The 13,825-nt window shown below is 37.8% G+C and overlaps 1 protein-coding gene across 9 annotated transcripts in view; it reads right to left on the bottom strand.

Moving 5' to 3' along the window:
- Positions 1-1,053: 1,053 nt before the first annotated feature.
- Positions 1,054-13,825, bottom strand: part of NEK7 (NIMA related kinase 7) — a 157,412-nt gene continuing 144,640 nt past the window's right edge. For all 9 annotated transcript variants that reach the window (XR_012033320.1, XM_072831304.1, XM_072831309.1 and 6 more), the window contains one exon: positions 1,054-3,878. Coding sequence is in view for 8 of the 9 variants with exons in the window: in XM_072831304.1 (XP_072687405.1) it covers positions 3,768-3,878 (111 nt within the window). In the remaining variant the exon portion in view is untranslated. The remainder of the gene's footprint in view (positions 3,879-13,825) is intronic.

The raw sequence follows: 13,825 nt of genomic DNA, 5'->3' as shown, positions 1-13,825 counted from the left end.
AATAGATAATGTAACAAGTCCATGGAAGTTTTTTGATTAAGGGTTTCATTGCAGTTGTCATCCTTTTGCACCAATTCGGTGGTAAATATAGCTGCACCAATTAATAATACATTAAACATATATGCCCAGTACTGACTTTTCTAATTAACAAACATACTTTTGAGATAAAATTTATAACCAGTCAAACACTCTCTTGTGGCTAAAATTTACTATTACTATACAATTATGTGAGTGTGCCCATATACACATAATCAGACTAAAGGTTCTTTACAAGTCACAGGTTACAAAATCCGTGTGATCTTCACCACAGTCTATTTGGAAATGTGATCCTGATGTGAAAGGATCATTTTACCATCAGCCTGGAGGATTTTACGCCATAAAGATCCTTTAGCCTCAACATTTCCAGATACAGAAAGTAATTTTCACTTTTTATGTGGAAAAGAGTAAGTTGAGAGACTACCGACAGGGTAGCTGCAAACTATTTCTAATATTGTCTGCAGCATATTAAGTAAGGTGAGAGGAATGGACTCTGCCGCCTAAACTTTAAACTCATAATTTTATAATTTGAGAAAACTTTTCTTATTCAAAGACAGATAATGATGTACTGAAGAGAGTAGGGACCTATGAAGATGTACCCTACTTTAATGCATATTTATAAAACTACTTCTTAGTATCTGTCTGAGCTCCACGATCACCCTCAAAGGCTTCAATTCTTAGGCTTCTCCCAAAATGGTAAAGTCACGGAAATGAACAAGAAATGTTTCTTCTGTAGGTTACATGTTAAGTGAAACAAACAATGGCAAACTCTGGCGGGGGGGGGGGGGGGGGGGATCACAGATACATAAAATGTTATTGTAACCATTTTTTATTTTTATGTTTTTATTTATATTAGGATATTATACAATTTTCAAAGCTAACAACAGAATCTTTCTTAGTATGTGTATTGGAAGCATAACAAAATAAAAGTATTTCACAAAAGAAGTCCATATTACAGTACTATTGAAATATGAGGCATAGGATAATTATGCATTTGTGGGTTATAAACATAATACATTCATTTTAAAGAAAAAAACATTTAATATGAATAACATTTTGGTTAAAATAAATATCATGTAAATGTTAACAGTAACACCTGAAGTATATTGATACAAGAAAGGTGTTTTGTGATAGGTACTATGTAGAATGGTAAAAGCATTCATGAAATGGCCGTAATATCTTACTAAATTTACAATCATTGCACATTGTTGAGCACTTTATTTATACAGGGATACCCTTCATCCACCATTCCTAAACCTCAACATACAAAACAAAGTTACCCCACATTTTCCTCTGGGGAACTGGTACCAATATCTAAATAAGGTTTAGAATCAGATGTACCTTTCATTTTACTGTTTCTCCACTCAATTCAAATGTTTTTCTTAATCAGTACAAAATTTACTTATAAACAGGAATATAAAGAGAATATTTATAGGTGAGTATAAAAATTAAAACTAATTATCCTCATAATTTTTTGAAATGATCTCATTCAAAATTAAAATTTATTGTTTACACAGTGGTTTCTTCAGGAAAAAATATGAACACTTAGATAAGAAAAAGATACAATATCCAAAACAGAAAGTTTCCACATTTAGAAAATAATAATGGATTTCCCTGATCATTAAATTCTTCCCAGCTATTTCCTTCTAGCAGAGAGACTCACTGAAAAGAAAAGCTTAAATCTTTGCTTAAAAGTCACTGTGAGGGGTTAAGCTAATGAATTTTAGATTCATGTATTTTTAAAGACTGCAAGAAAAAGGGGACTATCTGTTCCAACTACAAAACAATTTCCTCTTCAACTGTATTACAATAAAATGAACATGACACTATTTTAACAAAAATAATTCTACTTACTCATACTTCAGGAGACAAATCTATGGATGCTCAGTGTAAAAGCTGTAACTAAAAATCACACAATGCATCCATCCAGCCCTCATTTAAAGGACCACCCAGGTGTCCTTTGTCTATCCCAGGATAAAGTTACCCTTCAGATATCATAACTGATTACATTTTGAAAAAGAAAAAAAGTTTATGCTTTTTCCCTTAATAAACCATTTTTTAAGTTTACAAATGACTTGAAAGTATTCAAATGATTGTAAGAAAAATACTTATAAAGGGGGGAAAAAAAAACCCCAGCAGTTAAATCAGCTAACGGTAGGTATTCTCCGAACATGAGGTTTCCACGTTGACAGGATTATCCATCCCAAGGTTGGGTTATAGGTGGCATGGCATCCTTGAACGGTGACTGCCAGTCGGCCTTTTGGCTTTCACAATTCTGTGAAGAACTGGTCACCACTCACATGAAGGCATTCATGGAAAACATATCTCCATAACAGCATTTACTAAACTCTGCCCATTACCTTAAACTAAATGAAGCGTTACCATCTCTGTCATCTTCATGCATGAATACAGTACTTGGCTTAAAAGCTTCTCAACAGAAATGTTAATCTCATAAAAACTCTGGCTGTGGTAATGGCCAGTTTTCATTGCTTTAAACATATTCTAAAATTACAACCTTGTCAAATGAATCGAAACTGTGTCAACATTCACAGGTACAGCACAACACACATCCTTTCTTCCTCCCTAACAAGACAAAATGACACGCAAACAGGGTAGCCCAAATTTTAAAAAGTTTAAAAAAAAAATGGGTTTAATCCAGGAAAAGTGTTGGTATACCAAATATTTCTTTAAAGGGTAAATGTTCTCAGAAAATCTGAAACAAAATGGATAAAATGCACATACAATATAAATAAGAAAGCAATTGGAAGAACACAAAAAATTTTCTGAAGGGGACCAATCAGAACTTCAATAAAATCTATGAATAAAAACATATGCTTACACTATAGTGTACAATTATGAAGAGAATTTAAATTTATAAAGAACTCGAAATATAGTACTGCAAGATTATTCAAAGATTTTTTTCAAATGTACAAACAATAATAAAAACACAAAAGAAGCCTCGGGCAATGTGCAACTTTCAAAATTACTATCACACCAGCCAAACAAATCCTTAACCACTTTTTAAATGGATTCATTTATACCATTTTAATGCAGAGAGAATATCAAAGATATTAAAACAGAACAAAATAAAGCAAAGAACTCTTCAGTGTCTGACTCACATTTAGTCCCCCAATTTTTTTCACATTTAATAGTTGCATTTTGAATGTATAAGCTAACAATTTTAAGTGTTTCTCAAATAGTTTATCTATATTTATCTTAAGAATTATATTTCAAAGCTACAATGCTAAGTACTAAAACACAGACTTCAAACTTAAAAAAAAAATCACAAAAGTTCACAATTGTGCTAATCTCAAATGTCCATAAATGACGAAAAAGCAAACAAGTCACATGTTCAGATACTCTTCCTCACGTTACAAGTCTGTCTTGAGTGCCAAGCTGCACTTTCAATTTTTGGCACTGAAAGTCTTATCTGAACACAATTTATCAGAAAAAAAAAAATCTGAATAATTCTAAAAACCGTTAGCCATTAAAAACCATTAAGTTTCATTTACTCTCCTAACATGCAAAGTGACTATCCAAAGTCATTTGGGGTTTGCAAGAAGGTGACTTAGACTGGTACAAAATGAAGCTTCTATGAAAACTGGTTAAGGATTCAAAGCACATTAGCTCTGAAATATTCATCTTAACACCCAGACAAAAATGGGGAGGTATGATTTGCACAAAAATACTTTAAATAATTTTGGTTACGTTCTTCATGATCTTCCATGAATCTAGCTGCTTGCAGTGCACGCGTGCATCCTCTTTGCTACGTCATAAACATAGGCAATGTCTGGTCGCTTCTCTGGATCTGGGTTGATGCACATGTTCACTAACTGTCGTAGCTACAGAGAAAGAAAACACAGATGCTTTTAAAAACAATTCCAGTTAAAGGAAAAGAAAAAAAAAAAAAACAAGAAATAAACTCTGTAAGAACACGGACAGGGAGGTGGGTGGGGAATGGGCAAAATCAGTGACAAGGATTAAAAACTGCTCTAATCATGAGCACTGAGTAAGGGAGAGAATTGTTGAATCACTATATTGCACACCTGAACCTAATACAACACCGTATATTACCTATATTGAAATGAAAAAACTTAAAAAAAAAGAATATATCTGACTGCTATCAATGATTTTACAATTAGTTGAAAAGTCTAAAAGTATGTATAGTCATTGGGGAGTATTAACATCAAGCAAAAAGTACTGTCTACAATCAGAGGCGTTAAAATGATTTTACTGGGGCACCTGGGGGGCTCAGTGGTTGAGCATCTGCCTTTGGCTCAGGTCACGATCCTGGGACCCGGGATCGAGTTCCGCATCGGGCTCCCTGTGAAGAGCCTGCTTCTCCCTCTGCCTGTGTCTCTGACTCTCTCTTAGTGTGGGTCTCATGAATAAATAAACTAAAAGGTCTTTTAAAAAAAAAGAATAAAATGATTTTACTATTTTTCAAAGAAATTTATCAGAAGGTAGCAGTCATGAAGGACAACGGGTTTTTAACTCTAAGGCTCCACGTTAACTGCAGATATATACACATTTATGTGATCTAGAATGTACTACATTAGCCTTGATTATAAGTTTACATTCTCATAATTACAGACTATATATCTATAGATCTAACTTCATATGAGGCATAGGGTAAAATAATTATCATATGCCCTTATCATAAACCATTTTATATAAATATAAAATTTTTAAATTAATTTCATATTAAAAAGCACTCTTCTAAAGTAAGAATAATAAATTCTAAGCAAGGTAAATTATGAGTAGTATTCTCATCCTCAACTGCATGAAGCAGTATTAGTCTCTTCACTTTATAGATGAGAGAGCTGACGTTTACTTACTTACATCAAAGAAAATAAGCACACTTCAATAAATTAAAGAAATACATCCTTCCATCTGATTTCATTCTCGATTCCAACTGCCATCAGTTTACGAAACTACGTCTCTTCTTATAACACTGTACGTGGTCTTTCACAGATGATAAGCCAAATCCAGAGGAGGAGCTAAGATCCTTTTGCTCTGTGAGTATGTCATGAGGAATAATTTAGATATTTTGAAAACTTGCATTGATTCTTTCTGGCCAGTTATTAGTGTGTAGTAAATGTTAATGGAAATGTTACACCCACAGAGAGGGTCTGAGGATTTCAATTTATATTCCTTGGAATGCAGCAGACGATAGCATTAAAAATCCTAAAGGGGTAGAGCAATACCCAAGGCACTTATTTATTATGGCGACCTAAGAGAAATTTAAATCAGAAAGAGGTTGGCATTTTATCCATTAAAATAAAAACAAATATATCCAATTATACACGATAAAGAAAACAGCAGGAAAAGCATTTATAATGACGCTTCTATTTAAGAGGTAATGTGTTCTAACAGGTCACCTACTTGTCAGATATTTTGTTCAGAGACAAAAATGACAAAAGCAGCAGAAAAATGACAGAAAAATAGAACTGTGGTACAAAAATTCTATTTAACCAGTGTACTGGTAGACGTAAGGGCAATTTTGACTGAATAAAACCACCACATCCTTCAACCCGGACCAGAAACCTGATCTTTCCAGCCTAATAGGTCAGAATTGGGTGAAACCTTCCAACCTACTGTAGCAAATGGTCCTCAAGTTCTCCTGCCCGGAGAAGAAAAGTTACGAAGATGAAAGATAGATGGAGGTGAATTTAGTTGAAGAGACGAAGGTTCTGTGGCTCTCCAAAGTGGAAGATGAGAACCAGCTGTAACAAAGAGGGCGGCAAGGAAAGAATTCGGTAAAGGGAGAAGCAGTGGGGACGGCAGCTGGGCCGCGGCTAATTTCCTTCCTCCTTCAGGACTGCTTCTGGGCGACTGATGGGACAATCAGGAACCCTACAGTAGACGGAGCCGGAGCGGTACGTTTGCTTTATCTCCCTCCTTCTTACGTGGTTCAATTTCCATCTGAAATGTAGTTCATTTTGTCATAAAGATTCACCTTTTCCAAAGAGTTTTCTAACACGTCGTATAGTATAAAATCATACACAATATAAAATATGCATACCTCAGGGTATTTATGAATCAAATAACCTATTGATAAATTTTTCCTAAACTGTTACATAATAAACAAATTAATAAAATATGAAAATAAGGTCCCATAAAATTAAAATATGCTTGAGTAGTGATCTGCACTCATCTTGAGTAGAAACATCATGCTGGCATCTGAGGACATTGAGGGTAAATCAGGGAAAAGAACCAATGCAGAAGGGAAGGCCTATTGTCCAGGATGGGAAGTGAGAGAATGACTCGTTTTCCTTCCTGACATTTCTGACCTTTCTTTCTGGTTCTCCTGTCTCCATTCATTCATTCATTCATTCATTCAATAAAATCTTATTGAGCATTTATTGTGTGCCAAGCACTTTATTAGGTGGTCAGGATAAAGCAAGAAACGAGATATACACGGAACCTGACTTTGTACAGCTTACAATCTAGCGGGGGAAGAAAGACAAACAAAGAAATAAATGGGGATCCCTGGGTGGCGCAGCGGTTTAGCGCCTGCCTTTGGCCCAGGGCGCGATCCTGGAGACCCGGGATCGAGTCCCACGTTGGGCTCCCGGTGCATGGAGCCTGCTTCTCCCTCTGCCTGTGTCTCTGCCTCTCTCTCTCTCTGTGTGACTACCATAAATAAATTTTAAAAAAATAAAAAAAAAACAAAGAAATAAATGTGAGAATGAGGAGATCATATAACTAAGAATATTACAAACTACGAAGCAACAGGTAGCTCAAGAGGGATTTGTAAGAGAGAGGCAAAAAGACGCTGGGTGGCCACCCAGAAGAGACAACCCTTACTTCCCTCTTTTTCCTTCCACCTCTTTAATTCTGAGTGCTTCTACCTCATGCACTGAGGACACCCAGCTGACAGTATTCCTCATCCCAACGACTGCGACTACACTTTTGGTCACCGCGATGCCCACTTGGATCCTCAATCCAAAACAAACACCTTGACTACCTGGCCTTCCTTGATCTTCACTTGCCTTCCATTTTAGTCTCTGCCTCCCAGGGGCACAGCTTATGTCTTCCAATGTCCTGTGTCACGTAAGAAATGGCACAAGTTCCGGTCGTTCCAAGAGTCTCACATCTGTCCCCTACCTAGTATGGATGTGCCTTCATTTGATGCCACTTCCAATACCTTTCCCTCCTGGTCAATCTTCTGTTTCTGGACTTACGTCATCCATTTCCAGACTAGACCTCATAGCACAAGCCTTTAACCACTTATTTGGCAGCACTATTAATAATCCTTTGTCTTTTTTTTTTTTTTTTTTTTTTTTTTTTTTCCCTTTTTTTTTTTTTTTTTTTTTTTCCTTTGTCTTTTCACAATATCAACCCTGACAATTGTTTTCTTTGCTTCTCTACCAGGATGTGAAGGACCGCAGGAGAAAATCGCAGACTCCGTATAGTCTGGAGGTCCCAGATTCTTGGTTCTAACTGCTGTTGGACCTTAAAGGCTGTTCTGCAATCCAGATGGTTGGCCTGATAAACTCCATTTCCCACAATGGCTAATCTCAACCTTCACTAATCTGCAGGCACTGCCCTCAATTCTTTCCCACCCAGGACCTTGCCTCCTACTTCACAGAGAAAAATCAACACTGTTAGGTTTAAGCTTTCCCTCAGTATCTCGTCTCAACCTATCCATATCTGGTCCGTATCATCTCTGTCTCAGCATCAGAAGAGTATTTTTTTTTCCTACTACTCTCAATTCTATCACTGGAAACTCCTCCAGAGATTATACATCAGTAGCTGAAATATAGTTGGCTATGATCGAATATTTAATGAGTGAATTACTATACAGTCTGTTATTCCTCTTCTGTATTTTCAACCTTTCCTCATCTGCTGATTCCTTCATCATAATCTGTAAGTAGAGTCAAGTCTCTCTTCCTAACCACTACCCCATCTAATGTATTTGCTCTACAGCTAAAATTTTTGGGGTGGAAAAAACAAAATACTATACTTAACTATATCAACTTCCTTAATCTCCTTATTGAAGCCAACTGTAATCATTTTTCATCTCCTCCACCCCCCAATGGTACCTCACTGAAATCGCTTTGACAAAGGTTAGCAGTATGTCCCACTTGCTAAATCTAACAAACTCATTTTCTGCCTCTTATCCAACCTTTCCGCACGGCTGATGCTTCTGATCACAACCTTCCTGGGAGTTGCTTCCTCCTCTCAGACACCATATTGGTTCTCCCCCCCACTTCTTTTTCTTCCTTTGTAGGTTTATCTTCCTCTGGCAGTCCCTCTACTGTCAGTTCATTTCTTTCTATATCCCTTTTATCTTCTCCCTCTACACCTTCTTACCCTACACAACTTTATTCCCATAGCTTCAATAACCACCAACACAGGGTGAGGAACACATACACCTCTGTAGTTTCAGGCCAGACCTCTTCATGGGCTCTACTGACATATTTCCGCGGGCTTCTAAGCATATCTACCTACAAATACTTCATATTAAACTTGTTCGGAACTGAGAATTTACTATTTTTCTCCCCAAACCAGTTCTACCTTGGCAGTGCCTTCGATTTCTCAAGCCAGAAATCTGAAATTTCATACAAGACACTTCCTCATACTTCCTTCCCCTGGCCTAACAATAAATAAATAACAATAAATAATCAACCAAGTCCTACTGTTTCCTATTTCTTCTTGCCCTGGGTCCACTGATTACACTCAAGGGATCATCTTCCAACTAACGGTTTTACCTCCAGTTTCTTCCAATCTCCTTGGCACTGCCACTAATCGCCAAGCTGACCCTACTTCAATGTTAAGCATTTCAATGCACCCCAGTGTCCTCTACGAAGCCTAACCATTGGTTTATTATGGACTTCTAACATCTGGCTCTTGCTTCCCTTTCCAGCCTCACATTTAGCCCTAAGCCCTCCTCCCTCTAACCCCACTCTATACTCTACCCATAAAAAGAGCTCACAGTTGTATGTGTCCACCAAACTGTTTTTGTCCTGAACCTTTGTACATGTTGCTTCTCTGCTTCTAAAGCCTGCCTCAAAATCCTGTACTCTGGCCTCTCATCTATTCATTCTCTAAAGCCTTTCCTAAAAAAAAAAAAAAAAAAAAAAAAAAATAAAGCCTTTCCTAACACCTGTATTGCCATGCAGAAATTAAGTAGGCTCCACGTCCAGCATGGACCCCAATGTGGGACTTGAACTCGTGACACTGAGATCAAGACCTGAGCTGAGATCATGAGTTGGATGCTTCATTGACTGAGCCACCCAGGTGTCCCCAGAATTTAATATTTTCTATTTGTCCTCCATCATACCCTTCACGTATCTTTTTTTTTTTTTTGAGGTGTAACTGACATGAACATTATATTAGTTTCAGGTGTTCATGCACTTTAAAGCCTTTAAAACACTTCATTGTACTTCATTTAATATCTGTGTTCTCCTACTAAACTGAAAGACCTGGAGGATGGATAGGATATCAACAGTAAGTGCTCACTGCCACGTTAGATGGAAGAATGAATGGGTCACTTCTGAGTGACGGAATATGGAAAGGTTTTATGGTCGTGGCAACTGAGCTAAAGTTTTCAGAGCATGAACACAATTTTGATATATAAAAGGGTAGGGGAGACTCTAAGCAGATATAACAGAATGAGCGCAGGTGCTGAGCCACAGAAAGTGTGAGGTGGGTGAAAGCAATGGCTAGTACTCCTGCATGACTGGGGAGCAAGCAACAGTGATGAAATGATAAACTGAGGTGAAATAAAGGAGAGGCTTAAGGAGTTTAGAATCTATTGATATATAGGCAACAGGAAATCAGTACTTAAACCAGGAGGGAGAGCTCATTAAAGGTGCACTGCAGTACGTATTTTCTTGGAATAGTGAGAGCAAAAGGGGAGCCATGGCAGCAGAATGTTCAATCAGGTTCCTTTAAGATTTCAGGCAGGAAATATTGTTCATTGGAAGTTTTCACCAGGGTATGTGAGAGGACGCTATGTCCACTAACAGAAATAGATAACAAAAAAGGAAGAGTGACTTTGCAGGAGCAACAGGGACACGAAGTTTTGAAGGTATCACATTTGAGATATTGACACAGTACAATTTGGGTGGAACTGTGAATTCCTGAATCTGGGGTTTAATTCTGTATCCATAACTAAATTCTGTAATAAGTCACAATTTTTTGTGACTCTACCCATATCAAAATTATGAAGATAAAGGAGACAGCTTTATGAAAAGCTATTAACCTATCCTGAGCATAGTTTTGTACTGTACGATTCTCTTAAATATTTGTCTGTTAATTTAGTCTTACCTAATGGCAGGAATCATTGTGGATCTTAAAAAATCCTGTATTTATATAGGATTTAATATTTTACAAAATCTTCCATATCCTTTTATATTTAAAGTATTGTAACCTCTCATAACAATCTCAATTTACAGAGGGGAAAAAAAAAACTAAGAACCAATTTAAAAATTAATGGAGAGGGACACCTGGGTGGCTCAGCGGTTGAGCATCTGCCTTTGGCTCAGGGTGTGATCCTGGAGTCCCGGGACTGAGTTCCTCTGCCTGTGTCTCTGCCTTTGTGTGTCTCTCATGAATAAATAAATAAAATCTTTAAAAAATAAATAAAAGATAATAATAAATAAAAAATTAATGGAGATAGCTGAACTGGAATCCAAGTCATATAATTCTTTATTGCAGGCCTTTTCCACTTCCCATTTTTGAGAGCTCGCTTACTTTTATCTAACTTGGCCTTTTGGTTTGAATTCCTCATGATGTTTAATACAGCTTTGCACGCATAATGATTTCTCAATAACACTAACTGGCTGAATTTCACATCATTACCACCGTAGAGGGATATCACTTAGTCTGACGTTATCATCGGAGTTCTAATCCAGGGAGATGCATTACTAGGTATTGACAGAAAATACCAGTTAAGCGGTGGCCATCACAGAGCAGAGGAGGTTGCCTCTCAGGTACTTTATTCCAATACTCAGAGGCTGCTCTGACTTCCATCCGATGAACACCGTGGTGAGATGCCTCAGCTTTCATCGGCGGGGTCGAAGCTTGGCTTGCTGTTTGTTTTCCCTTAAGCAAATGAGCAGACTAGACTTCATCACTCTAGGTCCTTGTCGAATAGTTAATGGTGTTTTGATATTGAAAAATCTGAATGTTCAGAGGGAACTGAAAGGTGTGCTACGTAGCTCCTATCAAACTCCTGCTAAGAGAATGAAAATTTAGGGGAGACCCTGTAAAGGATAAGATTCATCTTTATAACTCTGGATAAGCGTAGCTCTACCCTTCAATCAAATTAGGCCACCAGAAGCTACATCATGGGGGCACCTGCTTTATCCAGCTGCCCAATCATCTGTCCAAAACCATGCTTTAATGCTTGCTTTTGGCTCTTATCAAACATCACACAGTTATTTTCTGTGTAGTTGCTATACTAAAGACCTGCCTGGTACATTACTCATAGAACCTTATAGGAGACATTTCTATTATAATTTAGTGGGAGAAAATTTCGTTTTCTCTCAGGAACTGATGTATTTCCTCCTGAAAGACCAAAACAATTTGCTTACTGTTTCCTTTGGAGTCCTGACAGAAAGGAAGCAATAACTAGATGAAGAGCTCAACCACCACAACTCTGCTGGCCAGTAAGATAGGTGTGCTTATGGTCCCTTCCACTGCCGGTTCTGAATTTGTACTTCCACTTCTATTTTAATGACTTGTTAAGTCACGTCTTTATTTTTTAAATTATTTTATTTATTTGAGACAGAGAGAGAGAGTGCAAACATGAGAAGGGGGGAGGGGCAGAGGGAGATGGAGAAGCAGACCCCCCCACTGAGCAGGGAGCCTGAAGCAAGGCTTGATCCCAGGACCCTAGAACCATGACCTGAGCTGAAGGCAGATGCTTAGCTGACTGAGCCACCCAAGCATCCCTTTTATTTAAAAAAAAAAAAAAATTAAGATTTTATTTATTTGAGAGACAGAGTGCGTGCACACCCAAGTGGGCAGAGAGGCAGAGGGTTAGGGAGAAACAGATGCCCTGCTGAACAGGGAGCCTGCCACGGGGCTCCACCCCAGGACTCTGGGATCATGATGTGATTTGAAGGCAGATGCTTAACCAACTGAGCCACTCGAGTGCCCCAAGTCATACCTTTTGTTGTAAATTATCTCAAATCCTTTTTGAAAAAAAGGCAGATTGTTACACAAAATGGGAGATTTACATAGGCTGCAGTTTTCCTTGATATATGTTAGTCAACTGGTTGCCCTAAAGATACATCTAAATAGACTTGTTGATGTAGTGCAGGAAAAATCAGTTACAAGAGTCTTTGGCAATATAAAGGGAAAACAATCACAACATAAAACGATTACTTTCACGTTCCAAACAGCCATGGACTAGGTTTTATGCCTTTAACTTTAATAATTTGGCTTAAAAATACAAATTTATTTGGATCTATGAATGCTCTCTTGCCATACCAGATAATTCAAGTTTAGATAAAGAAGGTCACACCTCACCCTGTCTTCTTTGAATGTATACCAAAGTACAGCATCACTTTACATGGTAGGCTTATTTGTGCTCCTGCTACAATGAACAGGAGGATAAAATTGTCACCCAGGTATCAGAAACCAGGAACATTAAGAGACAGTAGAAAGAGTTTAAAAGTCATGAAGTAGAGGAAGAGGAAAAGTTCATCTTTGCCAGATAAATTCTAACTTTTAAGTTGTTAAATAACTACACATAACACATTCATTTGGTTACTCATGGTGTCACTTTTTGCAGCCAGTAGACACGTCGAGAGGCCACAGTACTTAGATGTAGATGCTCCGTACAACTAGTAGTTAGTTTCTCTAGACTTCCAGTGAAAAACTGGAATACAGTCCCCTGAACGTTTCCATCTTCTATATGGTAAGGTGTTCACACTCTAGAAGGTAACTCTGAGGCTTTAACCGTATGCTATTTCTAGGACCAGAGAGAAAACCATTTCCTAAAAGCAGCTATTTACTGAGTTCTTAACATGAATCAGGCACAATTCTATACATTTTTACATGGCTTCATAACGACTCTCTGGGGCAGGCACTACTATGGCATTTGACAGAAGACTAACATTCCCAAGGTCACAAAGGCAGTGAAGAGGACAGCCTGGATTTGAACTGAAGCAGTCTAGTTTCAGAGTCCAGGCTTTTAAAGTTACTGTGTTCTACTGCCTGGGGAAAATCTTAACGTGGTCTGCAAGTTCCCTCATGGCCACCTCTGCACAAAGGTGGGAGACCTTCCAGATAGACAAAGACAGTTTTAGATTATTTGATTCTCAAAAGAATGCTAGCTCTGACACTGGCTCATCTAGTTTCTAAATTAACAGATCTGCCTCGTATTCCATAGGCCAACTCGGATCAAAAAGCAAACCCAAAAATTTTCTCTAGGGCTTTACAAAATCACAATGAGATACAAGCCTACTTTATCCATGAGAGATATATTTAAATGATGACACAAAAATACTAAGATTCGTGTTACAGTTTGAGTGACAATTTTAATGTCATTGCTAATCTGATTCATTGATTTTTTTTAAAAAAGATTTTACTTATTTATTCATGAGAGACACAGAGAGGCAGGGACATAGGCAGAGGGAGAAGCAGGCTCCCTGCAGGGAGCCCGATGCGGGACTCCATCCCAGGACCCCAGGGTCACACCCTGAGCCAAAGGCAGATAGATGCTCAACCACTGAGCCCCCCAGGTGCTCCTGACTCATTCATTCAAGTGACAGTAACTCCCTCCAAACAAATAAAAATGTAGGTGGATTTTAACGTGGAACAATTTCTT

This window comes from Canis lupus, chromosome 6, assembly GCF_048164855.1.
Source record: "Canis lupus baileyi chromosome 6, mCanLup2.hap1, whole genome shotgun sequence".
In the NCBI taxonomy this organism is placed as follows: domain Eukaryota; kingdom Metazoa; phylum Chordata; class Mammalia; order Carnivora; family Canidae; genus Canis; species Canis lupus.
This window is presented reverse-complemented; position numbering and strand designations above follow the sequence as displayed.